Genomic DNA, 26,020 nt, shown 5'->3' with positions numbered 1-26,020 from the left:
GAGGCAGGGGGTTGGCTGAGGAGAACTTCCTCTAAGGCGTGAAGCAGTCCTATGAGTATATTCACTGCATTTGGCACATCTGGAGATGTGCACATGTGCACGTGAAGGCTGCCTTTCTCTAAAGTTTGTCCAGACTCTACAGATCTAAAAGTTAACATGGGAAATCATGTCTCTGAGGCCGCCAGGCCCCATGACAGTCTCCCATTTATAACTGAGAGGGCCGAGATGATGAATCTTTGATACTTCTAAATTAATCTTTTGTGTGCACAATTAGGAAAGTCCTGCTATAAAATTAGGCAGACTGAATGGAAAACATTCAATTAGTCTCCTGAAGCTTCAAAAAAGGATTTAGATAAATAGATCAACCTATGATGTCGTTTAGGTGTCAACCCACTTCTTTGAGGTATTAAAAATGGCCGTCCTCATTTTAAAAGGGGAAGGTAAGCCATTTGGAACTTGACAGACATAAATTGTAAATGCCTCCAAAACAAAATTTGGATCCAGCTGTTCTCTGTGTATGTCTGTATGTCTATATTATTCTACCTCTGGACAATATTAAAATTAATTTAAAGGCAAGCACTTGTAAGGATTGAGTGGTCTAAAATTCTCAGAAATATAGAAACTAACTCAAAATGTTTTCAAGTTCACGTGATCTGAGACTAATCCTTAGTAAATAAACCTAGTTTAAGTTTGATAAGTCCATGTTAATAATTGACTTTGATGTCTATGAATCTGCCAAGCTAAAGAATGCTAATTGCTTACTTCTTAGTTTTTGTTAGAAATTGAGGTTGTAAGGGTTAAAATCTCAACATGTGTAGAAATAACTCTGTGCTGTTTCAGAAGGGCCCCTGAAACATCTCAAAGGATTTATCTTTTATCTTAAATAGAATGGGGAACATTGTAAAATAAGTGATAGAAAACCTTTTAGGGTGTATCATAGAAGTAAACAATGGTTGTAAATTAAATAGTCAGGGCTGTGGGAAATCCAAGCCAGACATTTAGTTCTTTCCCTGCTCCTTGGCAAAACCACCCTCCCTTTTTTTGTTGTTTTTGTATTCCTTCATGCATCATAGTCTGGAAGATAACAATTTTGCAACTTCTTTTATGCATTTGAAATTAAGAGAGAATGTAAGGAAGATTACATGGAGGTAGAAGAAAGTAAGGAGTGACTCACAATAAAAGATAGTTAAAATTATGTGCTCTCTTGAAGATGGTCATGCTTTACGAAGGGTGTCCAAAAGGGGGCATTTTGAAGATGTGTTAACCTAGATGCACAGAAAGAATGGACAGGGCTTGTTCAAGGCAAAGATAAACCTTTACTATGGTAAAATGCCTGGGCAGTGACTACTCACCATGATCTGCCCAATTTGAGATTTATAATCACATCACCCTGTGAGGTTACTTTCCATAGAACTCCTTTTTCGTCTACACTACCTACCTTTCCAATTACAGTGAAATCTCATTCCAAATCTCCTTTGAAGATTGACTGCTTCCTAATCTCAATCTACACAAGTAACCTTGGGCTCCATCCCCTCCTCCAACATACAACCTAATAAATCCATACATTTCACTTGCTGGCCGCAAAGACCTCTGATTCCTGAGGTGGGGATGCAAACTCAGTTCTATAACTGCAGTTAATCCTAGGACTTGTTAATAACTACTAGAAAAAGAATCTCTTTCCACTGGATTTCAGCCTGGGCAGGTATAAAATTAGATCACCTACAACCTTCTTGCTAAAGGAAATTCTATCCCAGAAAAGAAGTAACACTTTAGAAAAAGAAGAGGACAGAAATCAAGTCCCGTGTAACTATCTAGCTCTGCACCGTGACTCACCCAAGATAATTCTACCCCTGGCCTTTTCCTTTTTTCTCGAGGGCGGGGGGTTCACTTTAAGACTCCCACCTTATTTATGTTGGAACACAAAAACCACCAAGGGAAGCAGAGGAGGAAAAAGTAATTCCAGCAGCCATTTAGGAGGCTAAACTCAGGGAACAAAATTGATACCCAATACTTTTTAGAAAATAATCACTCTATCCCTTAATAATACAGTTATTGATTTTCATTTTACATTTCTCAATTGCTTAAACCAAGCTTTTAGATAAAAGTTCATATTTCCTATCACAACAAAAACCCATAAAAGCAGGAATACTTTAAAAATATTTCTGCTTAAAATGTTAGGGTATATTAAACCATGGGAATATGAGTAAATAATACTATTTTTAATGTAATGTATTGGCATCGCTTTCCCCCACAGTTGTATTATATTAATCAAAGTGGGTCCAATTTTGGTGATTGACAAAGTGCTTAAAGCTATAACATTGATTTAGTGCTCTACTAAAGATAAAACATTCAAATATAAATGATACATTTTAATGTTTTAAATAAGGCATATTAAATTTTATTCTATTAAAAATATAGAAATGTTGTCAATTGTCCCTCCATAAACCTAAAACAAACAAACAAACATTCAAAAGAAAAATATTCAGAATATTTTTTACATAACTCACATACCTGTGTTCATATCAAATGTCCAGGCAGGTATGTGATCCCCTGCACTTATATCATTTGTATGTAGAAGTGGGAGAGAAACTTGAATAGAGCCATCCACCTTTAATTCTTTTCCTCCAGAATATATTTTCACACATATTGCAGCAAGAGGAATCAATTCAATGCTTTCAAAACCTAAAAGAGAAGATAGTTTATTAAAATCTTACATAAGACAGAGGTTGTGGTTACATATTAATAGCAAATTAATATGGGCCTAAAATAACTAGTTCTTCTACTTCACCCAGGGCTATCCATTTTAATATCAAATAGATACTGAATCTTCATTAAAGATTTTTAAAATATAATTTAAAAATTTATGTTATACACCAGTATAGGCTATACATATGTAACATCGACAAATCGATTCACTCAGAGTCATCTGATTTAAGGTCACTGGAATCCAATTCAGTGTCTTTAAAAACCTACAAAACCAACAACCAAAAAAAACACATCTTACCAGTATTGTACCCAAGTAAAGGTTCTGCCATACCACATCATCAATGCAGACATGGGTCTAAAACATCTTTCTCCTTTTCCAGGACCATCTGTTTCAAGTACTAGAACCAATAGATTCAGCTGTACTCCTTAAAGTTACCTTATATAAAAAGCATTCTGATTCAAAATGCAATTTTTAATATATAGCTTCAGCAAACAAAATCATGATGTAATATTGTTAGCTGATAGAATTAATAGGCCTTGACATATATTTGATTAATAATACTGTATTTAAAAGAATATAAACTTAGCCTTCAAATTAGTATTACAATATTATTTAGACTTCAAAGCTTGAAAACTAGGGGAAAGGAGTTTAATAGAAGAATTCATTATGCTGTTTTGCCTACGGTTTTAAAAATTTGATTATATAACTTATACCTTAAATATCAGGAGCTACCTATATTTTTCTATTACTCAGTGGGAAAAGCAAAAAAGGTCTTTGTTTTGTTTTTGAAATATCACCAATGCCAAAGTTATAATATTCACCAGAATATTTACAGTGAATAAAATAATGTGGATATAGATAATGTTAAAATTGTAAATTTTCTACAAATAATTTGATAATTTTAGATTTTCCAAGTAATTTACCAACACATTAGAAATAGTGAATAAAGTATACTTATTACATATTATTTACTCTTCGTGGCTAACTTTTAAATCTTTGGTTAAAAGCTAGAGTTTTGATCATTTAACAAATATTTACATCTCCTGAATCTTTGATTTAAAAGCTAAAGATTTGTTCATTCATTTAACAAACATTTTAACAAATATTTACATCTCCTACTGGTACCATGCAGTTGTCTAGGCCCCAAAGATACAGTGAGTACACGATATCTTACATTGCCTGCAATATTTTTTCCCACAATCCTCATTACTATCGAAAATCCTTTTTTCCTTTCTTTACTTATTGTCAATATTTTCTCCATGCACAATAGAAGGTACCTTATCAGTATTTTAAGGAAAATCTAGAAAGGCAGTGTATGTAATTGGGTAGTTAGAAAAGACACTTCACTGAAGAAGGGATGTTGCAGTTGTGGCCAAATGAGAAGTTGCCGTCCATGCAAACACCTCAGAGAAGAGCTTTCCAGGCAGGAGAGAGAGAGAAAGCAGGCCATGAAGCTGGAGGGCAGAGAGAGGTGGGAACTTGGAGGCTATGGAAAGGAATTCTCATCATTGCTACTACATCATCTGGTGTTATCAGTTATCAGACAGGGCAAATACTGGTTTACTGAAAAATTTCAGTGAAATAAAAGATTTACCTCTTAAAAACTGCCTGAAACACAGATCATAGATGAGTAAAGTAATGTCATATGAATGGTGTTAGACTAGTATAGTGGTAAGTATTCCAATATAAGCACAAGGAAAGTAGTATGTAATTTGTAAATAAGTATAATCTCTTTTATCAACTATTTAGTAAAGCCAGCTGGTTTTCTGAAGTGACGGCTCTTAACCCCTGCCCCGCCCCCCTCCAGCTCTATAGAGTCAGTGGCTGCAGATACTGAAGGCAGCTGAAACTGCTGAGATCAATATGCCACTACTTGAGATAAGGCCAATTCAAAGAACAAAAAGAAGGAAGAATGGTACAAGGGAGAAAAAAGAGACTGAAAGACATGAGGAGGAGCAAATTTATTTAAAAAAATACTTTCATACTCACAGAACTCTAGAATTGTGCAGTCCAAAAGAGTAGCCACCCACAGTGTGTCACAATTTAAATTTAAGTGACATTAGCAGGGTAGTTCCTCAGTGCACTAGTCAAATTTTAAGAGCTCAATAGCCACAAGTAGCTAGTGACTACCATATTAGAGCAAAAGAACATTCCTTTTGATAGCATTGCTCTAGAACTTTAAAAATGTTAGCATTCTCAGAATACCTGAAACACTGAATAATCTCAAAAGCAGGTGATAGTGAATATTAGAGGGCACAGCATTATGATCCCTTCCCACTGAATCTAATGAGTATTGTCCACAAAAACCCTCTAGTGCAACATGAGCTTCATTGGTGATGGAAGTATATTTGCACTATTCTGATCCATGTTTTTGTTTTGAGCATCCTATAATTGACATCTGGAAAATCCTGGAAGGTTTCTTCAAGAAGCAGACCCTGAGATAAGCACTGCTGAGGGAGTAGAGGAATAACGAAGAAAGAAAGCAGAAAGCCAGCAAAGGATGTGTTAATGAGGTTATCCCTGTGACAACTCCAGCTCATTCTCACTGGACAGAATCTGGCTCAGAGTTGTCCCAGCCAAGGCAAAGAAATTTTTTTTTATGTACTCTTATTTGTCATTGGTTGAGAGCTTGCCCCACGTGAAGGCCAAGCCTGCTTCCCGAACCAGGGAATGCCCTTAGCCAGTCACAGTTGTGTGTAGTAGGAAACATAGGCCTGTAACAGTAGAGTGAGGCTCATCTGGCTAGGGCATTGATAGCACAAGCTACAACAGGTTAAAAACAACAATAAACATCTAACAAAACATCCAATTACCCTTATTACTCTAATTTATGGCTGTTTTCTAAAAGAAACAAACCAAAAATTTGATACAACTGAAACCATCAAAATTACAGATTGTGTGAGGTGATACTAAACAGTGGAGTTTCAGTTACATTGCAACAAGTGGTAGTCATGGTGGAACAACCGTAGTGGTACAGAAGGAATATAGAGTTCTTATGGGGGTTATTCATAGATGTATTGTTAAATGTAAAATTCCATCATTCCCTTAACCTTGAGATCATGACAGCCTTATATAAATGGATTGGTGCTGTTGAATCTGGGATAGATATATTTTACTTATAGAGAATACTAAATACATACAAAAAGAAAAATTGACAATTGCTTACTCTAATCTATTAACTTTTTTATATTTAACCATTATATATAACCATTTTATATTTATATTGGTTTTATATTAAACCATTTTATGTATAATCAGTATTGACACTTCTGATCAATTTTGTAAGAATGAATAAAAGGTTAAATTATAAAAAGTTATGTGTAAACTTCTTTAAATCAAATTTCCATTTTTAAATATATTTAATTTGCAAAGTTACACAATAATCATTACTATTTTCAATATCTTTTTTAATTCTTTTGGATAAAAGTATCCTGCAAATGAAATTTCCATGAATTTGAAATAATGTATGTAGAGGACTCTGTTATAATCTTTCTTTCATTAGATAAAAGGGAATTAATTGCTTATAAACATTTTAATAACTAGGTTTGCTTCAACAGTGACATGTATCCTCAAAAATTTGAATATCAAATATCTAAATAACAGTATTTGATTAGATTTATGTACTATTTCTTATATATACATTATGTAAAAATTAGACAATACCTGACTTATCAAGAGTAATTCCAGATGTATACAGAAAATTGTCCACTTTCAAAAACTGTTGCAGAACTGTAAGATAACCTGTAACGTTGCTAATGTGATGGTTGTCGGGTAGTTTAATTAAGGCTTTTGAAAACTGAACACTTGGTTGAGATTTGGCATCTGGAAAAAGGAAACCTCATTACAAACAGACAAAATAAATCCATATTAAACACAGTAACATTAAGCACAATACACTGTACTTAAAGGAAGCAGTTGTAATTATTTCTAAACATTACTAACATTTCCTCATATAATTATTTTAAATTTGGAACTGAATAAGAAATTTTCCTTTTTTTAGATCACAGCACCTTTATCCTAGACTATTTGATTCTGTTGCCCAGGATTTCTTCACCCTTTTTTGAGTTTCTCACTAGGGAACCACATACTGACCATTTTTAGCCCATACAGTTCACCTGGGATTTCATTTCTGTAACAGGAGTTAATGGTGTGTGCCAGGATGGGCTAAAACCAATCAAAAGCATTTCATTATTCTCTTGGTGACATTGATTTGTTCAATGATGGCCTATAATAACCAGTTAACGAGATGCAATGTGAATTTTGCTTGGCTTTCTAGGGAAAAAAGACTTGCTTCTTCCTCACTAGATTTTATATGGTCGGGTATATGTCCAGGAGTTGTAAACACCATTTTGTGACCAAAAATGAGAGCTGGTTTGAAATTTGAGACAATATTTAAAAAGTAGAGAATTGAGAAATGGAGAGAGAAAAACCAGTTAATTATCTCAACAAAAGCCCCGATCACGCCGTGTTTAAGTGGGTCAGCTCCTATACTTATCAGTTATTTGAGCAATAAATAAATGTCTCCTTTGGGTTTTCAGCAACTTGCAACAGAAAGTGCCTTTGCTAATATTCAGCCATATATTTAAGTGGGCAGGTTCTCTATCAGATAACGAAACATGCATTAAGACTTCCAAATGCCATGCACTCAATTTATAAATATTATCTCACATTAATCACTTTGAAGTGACTATCCTCTAATATAATATGTGGAGTAAGAACTCAGTGGCAATATTGATATTTTTATAATCAACATCTTATTTAACAATTCAAGGGGCAACTTTTAAGTCATTAAAACTAAAAATTATCAGACTTTAGCTTTTGCTTTGGAGTTTTTAAAGATCGTTGATAAAGACAGAGGCAATCAGTTAAAATTATTTGGATAAAAAAAGAAGTATCAGTTTTAAAGAGTTATATGACAATAAATGATAAAAGAATGTAAGATAATTCTCGAAATCACTGTAGAGTTTACTTTTTATATATGAAGGTAGAAAAATAATATCTGGAAAGTAAATAGTTAAGGGATATAAAGAAAAACAACACATTTATAATATATTATTCTTGTTTGTTAAGTTGTTCGAGGGTACAATCTGATACCTTCTGATAACTTAGATACTACCTACAACTTTCTTTAGAGTCCACGTACAATTGAAAACATGTATACTAAGGAAGTATCTAGCTGAGCTTCTCTAAGGTTTTGTACATTCCTGAAGTTTCCAACATCTTCTGCTCCTTTTACCGCAAATATATTCACACACTTTCACTATACACACTGAACACCTTCCTGATCAAATCTTGGAAGGAAAAAACAGAAACATTTTACAGAAGTTAACAAGTGAGGATATGTCAGAAACATCCATCCTCTCCTGTTTGGCCTCACCGAAAGGGTCAACTCTCAGGGAAATAAGGAAGTAAAAGGCAGTGCTCTGAGAATTTGAAAGGGCTCACGGTGCTCTCATGGATGTGTTCCAAGGCATGAGCAGTCCTATCCAGACAAATGAGAGCTCACCACTGCTTGGTATAGTGGCAAAGGAGTGGCACATGGATGTGTTCACGCAAATCCATTTCACGTGTTCCAGCAGAAATTAAAATTGTAATGGGGTTTGAAGAGGCCAGTAAGGAACAGGAATGTGTCAAAACAAAACCAAAACATTGAAGAAGAACTGGAGAATCTGTTTTTCACAAAAGCCCCAGCAGCATAAAATGTAGCTTCTTTCTGCATGTATCTAGTTCCTATTTACTTTTCATCCTTCTATACAAAACTCCACATCCACCCATTCTGCCATATATCAGCAAAGTCAGTGAATCAAAATTCTCCAAATTCCTTAGTATTTCTAAAGTAAGAGATTCTTCCACCTCATTCAGTAAATTACTCCAAGATTAACCAAACCCTCATTTAATTTTTCCCAATAATAGTATTAGATTTTGTAATTCTTTAGGAATAAATAAGATAGCTTCTGAGAATGAAGAGAACTTTCAAAAACAATTCTTTTTACCAAGACTCTCATAAATTTTACTTTGAGAATTCTCTGCCTTTACCAATTCCCATTATGCCTTAGTCTTAAATATGAATTCCCTAATATGAAAGAATTAGATAGAAAAGTAAATTATTGTGATTTATAAAGGTTTTTTATAATATACAGTAAGAATCACAAAATGCTGGGGTTTCCCCTAGGGACTAGTTAGAGGAGATGAGGAAGCGAGGTAAGAATGGAACCATCATCCAGCTGGTTCGTAAAGCCGAACTGGATGACAGCTTGAAAAAGACCCCAAATCAGGCTTCTCCTGTCCTTCCCCTTGGGATATGCGAGTGGGCCAATCATGTCTGCTGGGTAGATAACTACCCAGTGCAGGCCTTTCCCACACAGGCAGCAAGATTAATGCCAGAGGCAGGAATGGAAGTGACGTACAAATTAGCCCCACAGGGCTGAGCCCTTTTTCCACTTTAACCAACCACTAAAGTTCAGTGAGAGATATGATTTGGAATGAAGTTCAGAAGCTCTTTCCAGTATTTCCAAAAGTCCAATGTTCTCATCTGGGAGGCTAAAATAGTAAAAGAGAGAATAATTCCCACTACACAGACACTAAAGAACCATATTATAGTTTGATAGTGAAATAAGAATCAGTTCAAATCAACTTATAGTTAGTACTAATCATCTTTGATCAATTTAGATTTTTCCCACATATAATCAACATTAATTCATTAGAAGAAGTGCACTTACATAATAACCACTTTAAGTGTTTACTTATCAGCTGAGTAAAAAGTGTTGTACTTACCAGCTAATTTTCCAGTAATTAAAACAGTGTCTTCAAATAGCCATATATTTGCTTGGCTTTGCGGAAACAGTGAAAGTGTAACTGATGAATATACTGTGAAATATAGCACAATTAAAATATTTTATTAAACGTGGGGAAAAACAGACAAATATAGTTCTGTGCCAGTAGGCCCTAAAAAGTGGGAAAAGGCTAACGGAAAAAGCAACTTAAAACAAAGGAAGGATGAATGTAAAATATGATGGAGAAAAAAAGAAGGATCACAATAAAATGAAGAGATTGGGCATCCCCATTTTATTTTACTAATCTTTTCTATTTCATACAGTAGTTCGTACCAAGGTGATTAATGATGTTCTCTAACAACCCAAGATATATATGGTCAAGTTAAATACTTGAACAACCTTCTGCTATTTTCTCCATATAACTGTTACTTCCTTATAATTTTTTAAAACTTTTTTCTTGGCTCATGATTTAAGGTTCTCTAAAATAGAGATTCATCCACTCTTCTTTTTTTAACTTCCCATGTAAAGTTGCAGTGCTCTTCTTCACACAATATAGTCTGCCACACAGACTCTGAGTTGGTAAATGAGGAAACAGTTTAACACACAAAATGATTCATAGGTGACCATCAGTAGTAACTCAGGATGGGGCTGTATCAGCCTACAAGAGTAGCTGCCTGAAATAACTAGAGTAAGTGCAGAGCACCAGGAGATAATTATTTCAAGAACAGAAGCAAGAAGCTGGAACAATAGACCATTGTTTTATAAGCAAGAACAAATCAAATAAGCTTACCAATCCTGCAAAAGAAAAATAAGTCCTGAGGAGTTACCTAAAGCATGAGTTCTCATTTGATATCACTCCCGTAGACTAAGTATTTAAAATTAATAGAAATAACATAATATCCCTAAATCACTTGAGATCACTTAAATCACTTAATTGCATGGAAATATTTTTAATAATTTGAGATATTTCCAAGAGCTATAATGGAAAAGACAGGATAAAATACAAAAAGTATACAGTGATGATGTATGGGCGGACTTAAAATGAAATACACTTTTCTTCTACAATAGGAAAGGAGAACTACCAACTAAATAAAAGTGTAATTTCAGTTCAGAATACATTAACGTTTAGACTGATTAACGATTTCATTAGATTGGAAAGGAGGTAATAGGTTGTAGCTAGGACCTGGAGATGATTCTCATTAGGGCACTATCCCATATTTGATACTTTCTTGGTCACAGGCAGCTTAAAAGGGACAGCTTTTTTAAGGCTATTAAACCTGAGGGGAATCTTTCTGAACCGTACTATAACTTACACTCAGATTTCTTTACTGAAAATGTTTCTGATTATAAAAGGGATGTTTCTGATTATTAAGGGGATGTCTATTCACTGTGGAAAGGCTGAGAAATACAGAGAAGGGTAAGAAGAAAATGATGGTCATTATACCAGGACTAAGACAACCACTATTAATTTAACATAGCTCTTCCTAGATTTTCCTGTGATTTTTCAAAATGAGAGTATGATATTGTATACAGAATATTTTTACCCTGCTTTTTCACCAAATATAAGCATTTCTGTCCCTCAATAGAAACTTTTCATAACATTTTCAAGTCACGTATTTCATTTCTTGAAGTATCAAGATTTACTTAACCACTACACTAATACCATATATTTAGATTGTTTCCATTTTCACTATTACCACAGAAATAATATTTGAATCATCATCCTTCAACTTTATTTGTATGTCTGTTTTTAGGAAAGATTCTTAACAGTGGAATACTGGGTCAGAGGTTATAAAGATTTTGAAAACATCGATACACATATTTCAAAATTGTTATCCAGATAATTTTGCTGATTTGTACTCCTACCAAAAGGGTTTGAGAATTCTGATCATACCTCATTCTGTTAATATTGAATATATTCACTTTTTAAAAACTTTTCTAAGATGAAAAATCTAAGGAATGTGTATTTCTTTGGTGTATAAATCTTCGACTATTAGGAGACAAAGCATTCTGTCACATTTACTAATCATTGGTATTTCCTGTTTTGAAAATTGCTAGGTCCTGATTTTGTCCATTTCCTTATTTAGGCAGAGCCTTGGTGTTTTCTTACTGGTTTGTGTGAGTTCTTTGCATATTAAGGATATTACTCCTTATTGTTTCACATATTTTTCCTGTCTTCTTGTTTTCTTTCATGTTTTTGATGTACAGTGTTTTTTTTAAATATGGTCAAATCTACCTTTTATAACATCTTTCATTGCTTTTAAGTTAAAACAGATCATCATAATACAAATCAGATCATTTATTATTTTCTTATATTTACTATGATTTGTTTTTTTACATTTAAACTTTAAACAATATATTTCAGAATATGAATCCAAAATTAATTTACTTCAAATAGTTATCCAAAATATCCTAATATTATCTACTGAATACTCAGCCTTTACTCAATGAGTTATAATGGTACTTTATAGATTATATTTTTTATATGTACTAGTATCTGATTTTTACCACAGTACAATATCATATAGTTTTAATGTTGTAGCTATATTTTAGTTTTAAATTTGTAGGTATATAATATTTTAGTTATCTGGAATGGCAAATTACCTCTAGTAAATTTTCTTTAAAACAAGATTCCCAGGTATTTTTACATTTATTCTTCAAAAACATTTTTTAATTTGGACCTATTCACATTCATAAATTATCTTGCCAAGTTATTTTTTTTAATACATTAAATCTATAAATTAATTTGGGAAGAACCAAAATCTTTACAACATTCAGGTTTGCTAAGAAGAAATATAATGTTTTTCCAGTTATCCAGGGTTTTATTTCATTAATTCATTTATTTATTTTTAGGTTTATCAGTAACGTTTGGTAGTTCTATTTTTCCCACATAGTTATTTCACATATTGTTTTAGGTTTCCTTGCATAGTTTTTGTTCTTGTTGTTCTGAGAGGGATCACTTTTCATTATTTTCCTAACTGGTCATTACTTCTGGTATATTAGAACATGTATTTATTGTACCAATGTTAATTTTTTACAATCAGTAACTTGAATTTCCATTATTACTGTCCACTAGGAGCACAACCACAGCTTCACAGCCAGGCTCCCCGAATCCATTTTAGCCCTGCTGTTGGCCTATTCATTATATATGCTGTTAAGTAAATTCAGTTTCCAAACAACTTTTATTGTGCTCAAGAATCTATAGTAACCACCTTATTATTCAGCACATAAACCTAAACTGTTTGTCTCACCTTTTGAGAACATCCTTTCATCATCTGGCCCCACTTTACCTGGCCCACCCTGCATCATTCTCAAACCTTTGGGTGTGCCAAGCCCCTCAATGCCACCTGCAGATAAGATTTTACCACAACAGAGCTCTTACTCGATTCTTTCAAGCCTCTGTAGAAGGAAACCTCATATTGACTTCACATAGATATTCTCATTTCCAGGTTTACCAGAATAAGAGATTCCCAAAGTAGAGGAAAAAATCATTTACACTCAGTGAAGGCGAATCATTACTTAAGTGCTTACTTGGCATTCTTCCGGTCCTCCAAGGCAGAGGTGTCAACACATAGCCATCTTTGTAAGCAATAATGGTTAGGCTGAGTCCTAATTTATACGGTACTTTTATCAACACTGCTCCATTGTTTTTAGTTACTGTGGAATTTGTTTTTGTGTAGTTTACAAATACTTCTACAACTGCTTGACTCAGGTACTGACGACTGATGATGTCATTCACCTGGACTTTCAGCATAAATACAGACACTGGAAGAGAAAAAAGCCAGAAATGGCAGTATGTTAGATCCTAGAATACATGTCACTATACTTTATAATGCCATTCAGACACCTGAATAAAAGCATAAAATTTTGTTGATAAATAAGGAAACGCATATGTATAGATTGATAGAAAGAGGTGTAAAAACATTCCACATTCATTATTCTTCCTAAAACTGAATACAATTGCGTCTATTAATAAGCTGTGGTATTACTACTCCATTTGTTCCTGCCAATTAAAAGAATAAAGGAAAGGAGTGAAAATGGAAAGACAGGTTCTCCTTTCAGGAAAATACATTGTTATTTTGTCTCATAATTCTAATGCTATCAAGTTACATAGATTTAACACTAAATCGGAATTCAGTCGAACTTAGAATAAAATGTCATCCAAACAAATCTATTAGTGCATGGCTAGCTTCTTTATTTTGTTCTGTTGTCTGGAAAGCATGGGGTGCTTATCAGTTCCAAATATACAAAATATAAAACAAAAATGTTAAAAAGCATTATCCATTAAATATATGAGAAAACATATTAACATAATAAATTTATGTTAATTTATGAAAAATGAGAAGTTAAAGCTTCTTTCTACTTAAACCTCCAGCCTGACTCTTTGAGTACAAATCTTGACAGAGTGTTCATGGGTTTACCAATGATAATGTCTAGCTTTAATAAAGAACTTATATCACCATGGAAATGCCTTTGCAAAACCCGTTTCACAAAACCTTTGCCAAAGATAACTTCTCTTCCACTAAAAATGGGCTTTGGAGTCAGTCAGTCAAGGTCCATTTCTTTGCCATCTTCTAGATGTGTGACCCTGTTAAGTTACTTCTCTAAGTCCATTTGCTCATCTGTAAAATTGAGAGCATAGTGACTCCCTTTCAAAGTAAGTGAAATAATGCAAATAATGTGCTAAGTACAGTATTTGCTTGTCATTTATTATTAATAAGAAAAATTATTTCACAATTAAAGACAACTTCATAAACATTAGAGTACAACAATAAGAAATGCCTCATAAAGATTATAGTGCTATGCATTTGCATAAAAACAATTTTACTCAATTTTTTTAGTCAGAACATGTCAGAACATACCAACTTCCAAATTGTTGTTATGCCTTATCTAGTTTAACTTTGTTAAACTAAGCTAGGCTTTAAATTGCATTTGGAATGTAACAAAAATATTTTAAATACAAATAGAACCACTGTTATAATTGCCCAACCCTGGGAAGGAACAATTTAGCAAGTTAGAACAGAGCTCTGATCCTTTTAAGAATCTAAAAATGAGGTTAAATGTTACCCAAACATGATTCATTATACATTCAGACACAAATATATTTTTAATGTATTTTATATGTGATAACAATTAAAACCACAATAAGAACTAAAACGTATTGTAGCATTCTGTTAATTTTTAAGTGCGTCATTCCATTTACTCTTCAAAACCATCATTACGGAGATATTATTCCTTTCTTCATTTTATATATTAATAAGTGCAGGTTAGAGAGGTTTATAAATCAGCCATGGCCAACCCACAAAAGATAGAGGAAACAGGACACAAACTTGGGACTATCTCTCCACAAAGCTTGTGCTCTTAAACTGTTGTACTATAAGATTCTGTTTATACTCTTAAAAGCAACTCTAGTCCCATTTTAGAGTGTGGGAAGAATTAACTGGGAAAAGGAAGGAAAGGGGAAGATTGTATCCTGGACAGTCATATCTTAAAATGAGATTCTATTAGTCTGTCTGAAACTGTTAATTTCCAGGACAATCTCATATATATTCAAATGTAAATATGGAGAATAGATTACAAGGCAAAATATAGATAACTGAAGTTTATCCCCACCTCTGCTTTCTCAGCATTTTAACAACAGCCAGCCTTGTGAAAGATTAATTTATCTGTGAGTAGTCATTACTATCATTACTTTTAATAGATAAATTCCAGAGCATCAGACACTAAAAGGTCAACTAAGCTTTGGCCTTAAGTCCACTGTTTCTCACATTATTTAACTATTTACTCATCAGGTCATCAGTTCAGCTCATTCCTAAGATTTCACTCTAAAATAAAAGCATGCTTGTAACCATTTAAAATGAAAAAGGACTAGGAATAAATATATGTTTCTGGTGCCAAGCCTAGTATGTATATTATCACCAAAAAAATTTCAATCCACCTTTGTATAATATGGAATATCAAGTCCATTTACCAGTAAAGAAATGAGAATTCAGACACGTGACACAAACTGCCCCAAATCTCACAGATATCAAGAGGCTGTGTCAGCCTTCAAGTGTCCCTGTGAATGATCCCAAAGCCATTTTTACACCATGTTACAGTGAGTCTTGTGGTTATACCACTAAAATTAATTCAAGGAATATATGATTATAATCATCACTGAGAACTTAAATTCTTACATAATAATTAAAAAGGATGAAAAAAATGTTCCCATATACACATGCTGATGCCAAACCATGGGTTCAAACTCAAATGGGAAATAACAACTTGAGTAAAAAAATAAAAAGTTGTAATATATATGAAATGATGGGCTCCTAAACCAAATGTATTTGAGTAGGTCTACTCAGGGCAGAAAATAATTTATGTATATTGGATAAGTAGCTGCTGCTTAATTCAAAATAGTTTCTGCAGCTACTTGCCCCTAATTTCCTAGATAAAATTCACTGAGTCACTGGCATAAAGCATCAATGTGGGACAGATAAATTTTGCCAGGACCTCAAAAAGATACACAGAGGCTAATAATAGAAAATGAAAACAAACCAAAAAAGCACAACAAAAATAATAATAATACAGATACACAGAGGCTAATGGCTGCTGGAGCTGAACCACCTTAGAATGTCCATGAAGACCGACTCACTGGGCTTTCCAGCATTTCCCTGGTCCCTCTCCTTCCAGAAGCTGGGTTGTGCAGCCCACCTGCTGATCCGTGTGACCTATATTATAATCCCTCTAAAGATCCTTTATTTCTTATAGCCAGAGCTGCTCTTTTATAAGAGAAGGCAAATGAAGGATAATGTTATATACCAGAAATATGATAAACCATATAGATGAAGGCTATGCATAACTAAAAGATAAGAAAAATAGGATTCCCTGTTAAAATCTAGTAACTGGTCTTATTCAAACTAAGTGTACTTAAATGGCTCCTTTAAAAGCATATGGGACTCAATAGGGAATTTTTATTAATTCATTTGCTGCAAAGATTAATTTCAGAAATTTTCTCTGGCCTTTGGATTTCTGGACGAATTCTAATGTGTAGTAAGATCTTAAGCTAAATTCGTTTTTTAAAAAACTCTGCATATCCCATCTGTTTCATCCTTGTAAAAGCACAGTTGCCAAAATAAGACACACTAAAACCTCCTGACATTCTAAAGCTGGATTTGATTCGTAAAATGTTTTTTTAAAACATTTTCTAATCCAGAATGGATGATTTTATTTTTTTCACATGTAATAATGTTAATATAACAAATTTGATGAGGAAATGAATATCGAATTCAGAATAAAAGATTTGCAAAAGTCAAATCTTGGCTGCCAAAATCAGTCTCCCTTTCTGATGAGATCCCCTATATCTAAGGACCCTAGATAGCCTTATAGACTTAGGACATAATGAAGGCCTGACCAGGACTGTCCTCTCTAGCTCAAATTAGAAAAAACTATTGATATTTGTGTGATACACGCCCCCACCCCCAACAGACACAACACCCAGGTCTAGGGCTGGAAACTTTACACAATACAACAATGAAGCTGTCTAGTTTCATCCTAATACAAACCTGTAGACATTTCTCCCATTTTAAGGCAGGGAAATAGAGGCTAAAATTTTAGTTAAGAAGGATATCGGCAAGATTAAGAGACGGTGTCATCTGACTCCAAGACCCAAGAATTTTAGTCCACACATTTCTCATTGAAAAGCCTTAGGAATCTGGGTTTTGTCATTATTTACTAGCTTACTTATTTCCTTCCAACCAGTGCTGAGAAGTGCTTTTCACTGACCTGCTGAGCTTCTCATCCTCATCCCTAGCACAAGCAGCAGCAAAAACAGCGTTAAAAACAAAACAAAAGCAAAGAACTTGGCTAAAAGCCTCACCAAAATAATTAAAGAGGACAAATAACTCTTTTTCCTCCAAATAAGAGGAAAAGTTATAATTACTTGTCCATGAGTTAAAATAGGATGTTTCTGACTTCTGTGATGGCAATAGTTTGAAGAGGCAAACAAGTCTGGCAGCCAGAAGCAATATATATCCATAACAGTCCCCCTTACTGGTTTTCTCCTCCAACAAAAACATGTTAGCATTTAGATTAAGTGGATTCTATGATTAAATATATGAGTTTTCAACCAGAAGTGCTTTGTCTCCATTAGTCTACCTACTGTTCTCCATTGTATTTTCAGCTTTCCATGCACATATTATTTTCTCTGTCACATAATTACAATCATTATATGTTGCCCATATAATCTTCTTTTCAATATGTCACTATTGGTTTAAAAATGGTTCAGTATCAAATGATTTCAACTTCACCTTTAGAAAACATATAATCTAAATGTTGAGAGAAATAAGTAAAAATAAAATATACATCAGTGAGCAAGGTTGCTGAAAAAAGATTTAACTGTTTAGTGCCTAATTAGAAGTGCTGTTAAGCAGTGTGAATTACTAAAATCAAAAGGTAATAATAAATAGGTATAAAAAATGTTCTTGAAAAAGCTTATCAGAACCAACACTATATTATGGTTTTACCACAGGATCCGGATAGGTAACTCAAAGTCCAGAAAGAGTTAAAAAAAATACTGCTACCTATTTATTTGGGTGACATCTAGAGCTTAAAGTTAGGTGGGCTGATAAATTACAATCTCACTTCTTTTCAAGATAATTTGACATCATCTTATTATGTAGCTACAATTATGTAGGTTTCAATGGTGCCATGGAAAAACCACCTTATTTTAAGAGTTCTCCAGTACAGAAACTAGCCTTCTTTCCCATTGTGTTTCAAGCACCTATAATTATTTCATTTTATATACAATAAATTTTTTCTTCTCTAGGAATATAATGTTAAAAATATACTCGGCGAAAACTAAACAAAGGGAAAAAGAACAAAAACAAAAAAATACAGAAATATACTAAACAAAGCTCTTATAAATAGGTCACAGATCCAATTTTTAAAAAAGAAAATATTTTAAAAATAAAATAAATTTTTAAAGACTTTACTGAAATTTATGCATTCTAATGAGAACTAGAAAAAAATGAAGAGCACAAAAATATAGTGGAATGAAATAATTGGTTGGGAACAATTAGAAATGTTCACCTACATTAATTCACCTAACAAATGTTTATTGACTGCTTACTTTTGGCCAGATCTGCTCTAACTAGATATTGGGGATACAAACATTAATAAGACACATTCTCGCCTTGAGAAAGTTTATTCTGAGGAAACATGTAAAAAAAATAGTACTGCAGAACTATCTGATACTACCACAAAAGAAGTTTTAAAAAAGCAATATGGAAACACAAACAAGAGAACTTTCTATAGTACCAAATATAGTCTTCCATGAAATTATGTAAAAATTCAGAATCAAATGTATAATAATTTCTATAAGTATCAATCTCAAAGAGAGATATCTGCACTCCCATGTTCACTGTAGTATTTTTTTTTTTTTTTGCAAGAAGATAGGGAAACAACCTAAATGTCCATCAGTGGATGAATAAAGAAAATGCGATATATACATACAATGGACTATTTTTCAGCCTTAAAAAAGAAGGAAATCCTGACATTTGAAACAACATGGATGTACCTGGAGGACATTATGCTAAGTGCAATAAGCCATACGTAGAAAGACAAATAATATATGATCTCACTCACACGTGAAATTTAAAACAGTCAAACTCATGGAAGCAGACAGTAGAGTTGGGATAAGGGAAATGGGGAGACGATGGTCAAAGAGAATAAAGTTTGTTATGCAACATGAGTAAGTACTGGCGATCTATGTGGCATACTGCCTATTGCTAACGACACGGTACTACCTACTTAAAATTTCCTAAGAGGGTAGATCTTTAAGTGTTCTTACTACAAAATAATAATAAAAATAATAGGGACAGGAGGAAACTTTGGGAGGTGATGGATATATCTATGGCCTTGATGGTGGTGATGTCACAGGTATATACTTATTTCCAAACTCATCAAGTTATATACATTAAGTATGTACAGCTTTTTACATGTCAATCATATGTCAATAAAGTCAGTTGTTAAAAAATAAGTATAGAAAATGTGGATCTAATATCTACATTGGAATCAGTTCACACTATCGGTTTTTGAAAACATTATTATTGTTCTGAGCTCAGATCTCCAAAGTTCCTGCCCATTCTCTCCTATTTTTCATTTTCTCCTATTTTTCATGATCTGACTTTTTGGTCCATTATAATAGAGACTTTATGGTGAGAATTCCAAAGATGTCAAACTTCTAGCTATGACCCAAATCAGGCTTTACTATGGGCATTCAGAGGCCTAGTTTGCCCTTTACCCATCATTTTCATATGATATTCAGTCACAGAAATCGTAAAGCTAACTATATAAATATCTTAAGATGTATACAGAAAACAACTAGTTCTAAATTTAAATGGCTATTTAAAACCTTTATCAATGTCATAACAATCGTGGTTTCACTAAAGAGAATATCAATTAATTCCCAACTCTTTAGCCTAGGATTCAAAATCTGAGATCTGGCCACCACCTCCGTTTCCAGCCTTATCTAATCATACTCTTTTATCAGAGATTGGCAAACTATAGCCTGCTGGCCAATTCTGACCCACTGTCTATTTTTGTAAATAAAGTTTTATTGGAACATTGCCACATTATTCATTTAAGTATTGCCCATGCTGCTTTTGCTGTAACGGCAGAGTTGATAGTTGCATTAGAGGCCATGTGGCCTTCGAAGACAAATATTTACTACCTGGCAATTCAAAGAAAAAGTTTGCTGACCTCTGTTCTATACCACACATAAATGGGTCACTGGTCATGATCTAAAACCAACCCACTTTCCTGCTATAGTATTCACTTCTTTCATCTGTATAGAAAGCTCTTTTTTCATCCCTGTCAAAATCCTAATCCATCCTTCAAAGCTTAAGTCAAAAGCTTCCTCTTCAAATAAATATGCTCTTATCCCAGTCAGATGGGATCTTCTCTTCTGTACTGACTGGTCTAATGGCACATGATATATTCTGGTGCGTGTTTTACTCTTCTATGTATTTGTCTCCTCTCTCTACAAGAGTCAGCTTTTTGATAGCCAGTATTGCTTCAAACTCAGCCTTGTGTTTTGTCAGAGCTTAATAAGAGGGTTAGCATGTGGATACTAGATGAAAGAGTAGTGGGGAGAAAAAGATGAGTATAGGAGAGAGAAATAAAGAAAGTTAGTGAAAGGAGGATAGAGATCAGAAGTGGCTAAGGATTCCTGGAAAGAATGATAACTATAGGATATACACAGAAGCTACTGAAAATTGCAGCCAGCTTTCTAGCCCCAATAGTCAATGAAATTTTGAGCTTAATCCCACAGTTGCCAGTGAGAAATATTTTTATATTATTACAACAATCACAACAACAAATAAGTATTAAGATTTCTTTTCCTTTTGGAAATTAATATGACTTTTCCTTCTTCTTCATAAGAATATTTAACTTGGAAATTTTCACTAGAAAATACATAAATAGCAAAACTTGCTAAATAAATGTAATGCAACTGTATTACAGCAAATGTTAAATTTTAAAAATTTACTTTTACTATTACAAAACAATACCAACAAAGCCGTTTTACAATTCTTTCTCCCAGGGTAGCAGCACAATTTCCCAATTTAATTGGAAGGAAGGTGGAAAGTTTAGAAAAGGGTGAGGACAACAAAGGAGCTTGTAAAGAGAAAGGGACATATTATTCTGCATTCTGTAAAGCAGAATGGAAAGGGCTTCAATAGTTTAATCTTTACAGCATTTCAAACATGGACACATAGGCTCCTTCTTTTAAAGGAACAAAAGGGTGCTGAAGTAAAGAAAAAAAAAAAACTTAGTAAAGTAGAAAAGCCTCCTTTTCATTGCTTAAGCTTTGGAGTTTAAAAGAAAAAAATATCTGTGCCTGTTTGAAACAACAACAAATTTGTAGTACATTAATATTCATCACAAAGAAAACATCAAATCTAAGAAGACATTAAAGAGATAAAATAAGGACATGATCTCCAAAAGTGAAAAATGTTATGGGGCAAATATAATACCCATTTTCTCCATTAGGACTAAAGGCTTAAATGAGTGTGATTCACCAAAACTAATGAAATGAATAACACAAAGAGTCCTTGTAACGTAAGAATGAGCACATTGCAGACTGAATAGGGAACAAATGAGAGAGCTGAGCCATTAGTATTTGCGCTCAGTTCCTTCTTGCCTACCCGAAGGGTCCTTTTCCTCAATGAGAATAAATGAGACTTGAGCTCCTAAAACATATTGTTCAAGCTCACTCCACAGACATTTATTGTGCTGACTTTTATCATTTCTTCCCAATTTTTTTATACTGCCTTGGAATCACTTAGAATTATTCATTCACTCACTCACGAATTCATTCAACATGCATGTACTGAGCACTCTATACGTGTAGGCATTAAATGTGGAGACATAAGAGCATACAGCCCAGTGAGGAAAAGTTAGAGATCCCTTTTTTACTTATGAGTTTGAAATAGCATTGGTCCTGGCTGCCATGGGCATACTGGGCACCTGACTCAGACTAAATTAGAAGAAGAGGCTCTTCTGTGGAGGCAAAACCAGAATTGGGTTTTGAAAAAGGGCTGGGGGGCTAGGGTGAATAATACATCCCCTAATACCAAGAATTCAATCACTGACACTCATCTTTAAGATTCAGCTCAGATATCACGTCCACATTGAGGCCTTCTCTGGTCACCACATCTAGTTCCAGGACACAGGGATATGTTGGAGAATAAAAGGGACTGGTTTTCCTCTTCCTTTGTACTGATACATCACAACTCAATTCTATGTTATCAGGGTCATGTCTGGCAACACAGACAAAAAAATATCTGAAAGATTTTCCCTGAGGGAACTCTGAAAATTTTTTAAAAGACTGAGGAAAGAAAAAGAATGAGGTTAAGAAGAATATGCCAGGACTCTGCCCAAAATAGAAGTTATCTGAGAAAATGTGAGCAACATATTTCTCCTTGGAGGAGACATGGGAATTTAGCAATCTGTCCAGGGAGCATGTGCTGATGGATACCACCTTGTACCCTCAAGAATGTCCTTGTCTGATGATGTGTCCCACTGCATCTCTGAGCTCACTCCCTCTTCTATCCTCACTCCCTCTGATCCACATTGGCCCCTTATACTTTCTTGAGCATGCCAGGCATGTTCCCACCTCCAGGGTCTTTGCACAGGCTGTTTCCTGTGCCTAGAATTCTCTTCCCCCAGGTATCCATAGCTTACTCCCTCACCTCCTTAAAGTCTTTGTCAAAATTACACTTCTGGTAACTCTGACCCAACCATTCCCGCTTACCCTGTTTCAGGGGTCCCAAGACCACTTTTAAATTCAGTGACTCATCAGAAGGACTCACGCCACTCAATAACAGGTCACACTCACAACTAAGATTTATTATGGCAAAGGATGAAGAGTAAAAACAACAGGAAAAATAAATGCATCAGCCAAATCCAGAGAGGTCAGGCATGGGCTTCCAAGTCCTTTCTCTGCTGGAACTACATAGGACGAAAATTCTCTCTTAGTTGTGAACTGCAGAGATGCATGTAAGGTGTCTCTTCTCAGGGAAAGCCAATGGAGTCCTACGGTCTAAAGCTGGCATGAGGGTACTGGTCACAAAGACACATTCCTGTTGGGTTACCAGCCATGGTAGCCAAAGCACAGAACCCCACCGTAGATAAACTAGAACCCTACCAAGGATACCCAAGGTATAAATCATGAACTTGTGAAAATACTCTTGACAAGCTGAAACAGCATGCCCCATTGTTAGGGCATATAAAATATTATTCATCAGTAATATAAAGAATGAGGTAGTTAAGCCTTCAAGGGGAGAGTGGGACAAGGAAAAGATGTGTAAGCAACCATTTCTGTGCAGAGAATATTTATAACTTATGTACTTTAAGAAAAGTACAAATTCTTTGACTATCACTTCTTCCTTCAGTTTCTTCTACATTTTTTGTGATATTGAGAAAGAACTTCCAAAAACAAGATTAGGGCAACCACAGTTGCTTTTCTTTAAAAAAGCAATTATATCTATGAAGACTAAGTTCTTCCAAAAATTACTCAACTTTAAATAACTGGAAAAATACTCTGGGATATATCACCAAGGAACCAAAATTGGAGTTCCAGTTCCAATAAAAATGGAAATAAGTAATACAGGCTATGACATGACACAGACTGCTGTAAGAGAAAAAGCTCCATGTTGGAAAATAAATTTTAAAATACAAACTTGTTACAAAATATATTGCACACAGACTTAGAATTCTTATTAAATTGCTATTTAAAGGGAGCAATCCATTAGGAATCTTTGAGCCGTACGTGTTTTCCCCCTAGATGTTCAAATGTATCGATGATGGTATATAAGGCAAGACGACCTTTGGAGAACTGTCACTGAATGTTCTCACTGAATGTTCCCTTTCATGAATGTAATGATCAAAATTACTTTAGGTGTTAGTCAGGGTACAATACCCCCTTGGGTATAAATTACTTGAATTGGACACAGAGCACTCTAGACTCCTTTGCAACTTAATGACACACTGTCCTTAAGTATTACCAATTTAGCATAATTGGTGGATGAGTCTAGAGAACACTATCATCCAGGCCAAAAGGAGAATCAAGCTATTGCTTCTTATATAATACCCTGAAAAGGATTTAGCATACTAAACTGAAAAATGTCCCCCAAAAATTATCTCCCAAAAACATTTTCCACCAAGTTTCTAGAAAGGCTATATCCCCAAATAATTGCAAGTGTGATGAATATTTTGAGTTGCACAACTCTAACTTAGGGTACCTGACTAAGAGAGAACTCATTGCTGGAGTCCATGTTAGCACAGTTCTCCAGAATGGGCTTTAAGGTAGGGTCAATACTCTACCAACTGGGGTGGCCAACGGCCTCCACCTCCCACCAAGAGACCTGCCCAGCACTGCCCAAAGACCATCGTCATCTTTAAGCCTAGTCCTCTCTATCCTGCAGCAGAGAAGTTTTCTTCAACATTGTTTGTACAATGAATTCAAATTTCAAAAACATCTCAGAATGGAAGATTATGGTACTATAAAGTACTTTTAGTAATATTGCCTTGAATCTAGTTAACTGCCTTTTCTAAGCAACTATTTTTAGTGGTTCTACATCTTAATGCTGCCAAGAATAGTGTGACTAGTCTTCTGTTAGAATGTATGCATAGGCTTAGCAATTGAATATCTAAAACCAATGACATAATCAACAAACACTACATAAACAAATCCTTTAAAATACCTAAAACAGAAAAACATCAAAAGCCCAATATTTGGGGTCACAGTTCTCAAACTGTGCTAGAAGCCATCAAAAACGATACAACAAACTAGCAGGGATGCCAGAAGATATTTTAAATTTTGATGCAGGCACACAACTACTGACATCTGTTGGATACCACACAAACTCGAGAGAGTCCATAATTCAATGTACTACACTCAAATCAGTGACATTACATCTTCTGAACTTGGGTGTTCAGTGATTGCTCTGATAAAAAGCAAACACTGCATAAAAATGAATGTTGGACAGGAAATGAGGATGGCAGTATTCATTTTCCTTTCAAGGTCTGAGAACTTACACAGTGTCTAATAGACAAATATATCCCATTAGGTAATTAGCAAATATGTATTATTATTCTTTTAGTGACTAGTAAGTTGTTAGAAATTATTAAATTCTTTGGCCACAAAAAAAATTACTGAGACACTAAAGGACTGTGAACTGAGAGAGTTTAGGAACCTCTGCATTTGGGCAGTTATTTATGCTGCACATTTTTATTAAGAACCTTCTATATGCAAGAGCTGCACTAGTCACTCAGATACACAAAGAAATTAGTTGCCTTCAAATACGTACATAGAAGAGTCAAATAGAAAGAGTGACAGTACCAAGAAAAGTGCATATAAAGTATATGAGATTCAGGGAACTATATAATTAAATTATTCTGGTTAACAATGTTAAGCAACAAATGAGTAATATCTGAATTCTGAGTGTACATCTTTCTAAAAAGTGCCTAATCACTTTATTGTCCCTGTAAGAATATTTCAGAAAACAATTTTTCTTTAAAAAATATATATATTTAGTATTATAAACAACAATGTTTTTGAATGTATGACCAAATAATTTAAATATTAAATGAATGAACAAAGAATTTAAATATTAAATGAAAATCATACAAAACCTCAAGATTATCGATTTCTTAATGTGTTAACTTTTCCAGTATGCTCAACTCTCTTGACCTAGAACAACAGTTCTCAACCTTGTGTAGACATTAAAATCACCTAGGAAACTTTTGTTATATTCCCAGGCCCCACTCCAGCCCAATTAAGTCAGAATCACTACAGATGGGGTCCAGGGAATTGCATTTTTAAAAAGTCCTAGGTGGTTCTAATGCACAACCAAGGTTGAGAATCACTGATCTATGATTTAAAAAAAAAAAAAAATTATATATATATATATATCCCAAAGGAAATAGGAATATGACCTAAAGCCATCCTCTTCAGTTTAATTGTTCTGTTCCTTTTGATACAAAAGAATTTAAAATA

General features: G+C 34.1%; 1 protein-coding gene across 2 annotated transcripts in view; it reads right to left on the bottom strand.

Annotated features, from left to right (window-relative positions):
- Positions 1-26,020, bottom strand: part of FAM171B (family with sequence similarity 171 member B) — a 62,977-nt gene that overhangs the window by 12,560 nt on the left and 24,397 nt on the right. For both annotated transcript variants that reach the window (XM_039839940.1, XM_039839941.1), the window contains exons 2-5: positions 13,012-13,245; positions 9,482-9,574; positions 6,371-6,529; positions 2,512-2,682 (exon numbers count right to left, since the gene is read on the bottom strand). In XM_039839940.1, coding sequence (XP_039695874.1) covers positions 2,512-2,682; positions 6,371-6,529; positions 9,482-9,574; positions 13,012-13,245 — 657 coding nt within the window. The remainder of the gene's footprint in view (positions 1-2,511; positions 2,683-6,370; positions 6,530-9,481; positions 9,575-13,011; positions 13,246-26,020) is intronic.

The sequence above is a fragment of the Pteropus medius genome, unplaced genomic scaffold, assembly GCF_902729225.1.
Source record: "Pteropus medius unplaced genomic scaffold, Ma_sr-lr_union100, whole genome shotgun sequence".
Classification (NCBI taxonomy): domain Eukaryota; kingdom Metazoa; phylum Chordata; class Mammalia; order Chiroptera; family Pteropodidae; genus Pteropus; species Pteropus medius.
Note: the sequence above shows the minus strand (reverse complement) of the source record. Positions and strands in the feature narration are given on the sequence as shown.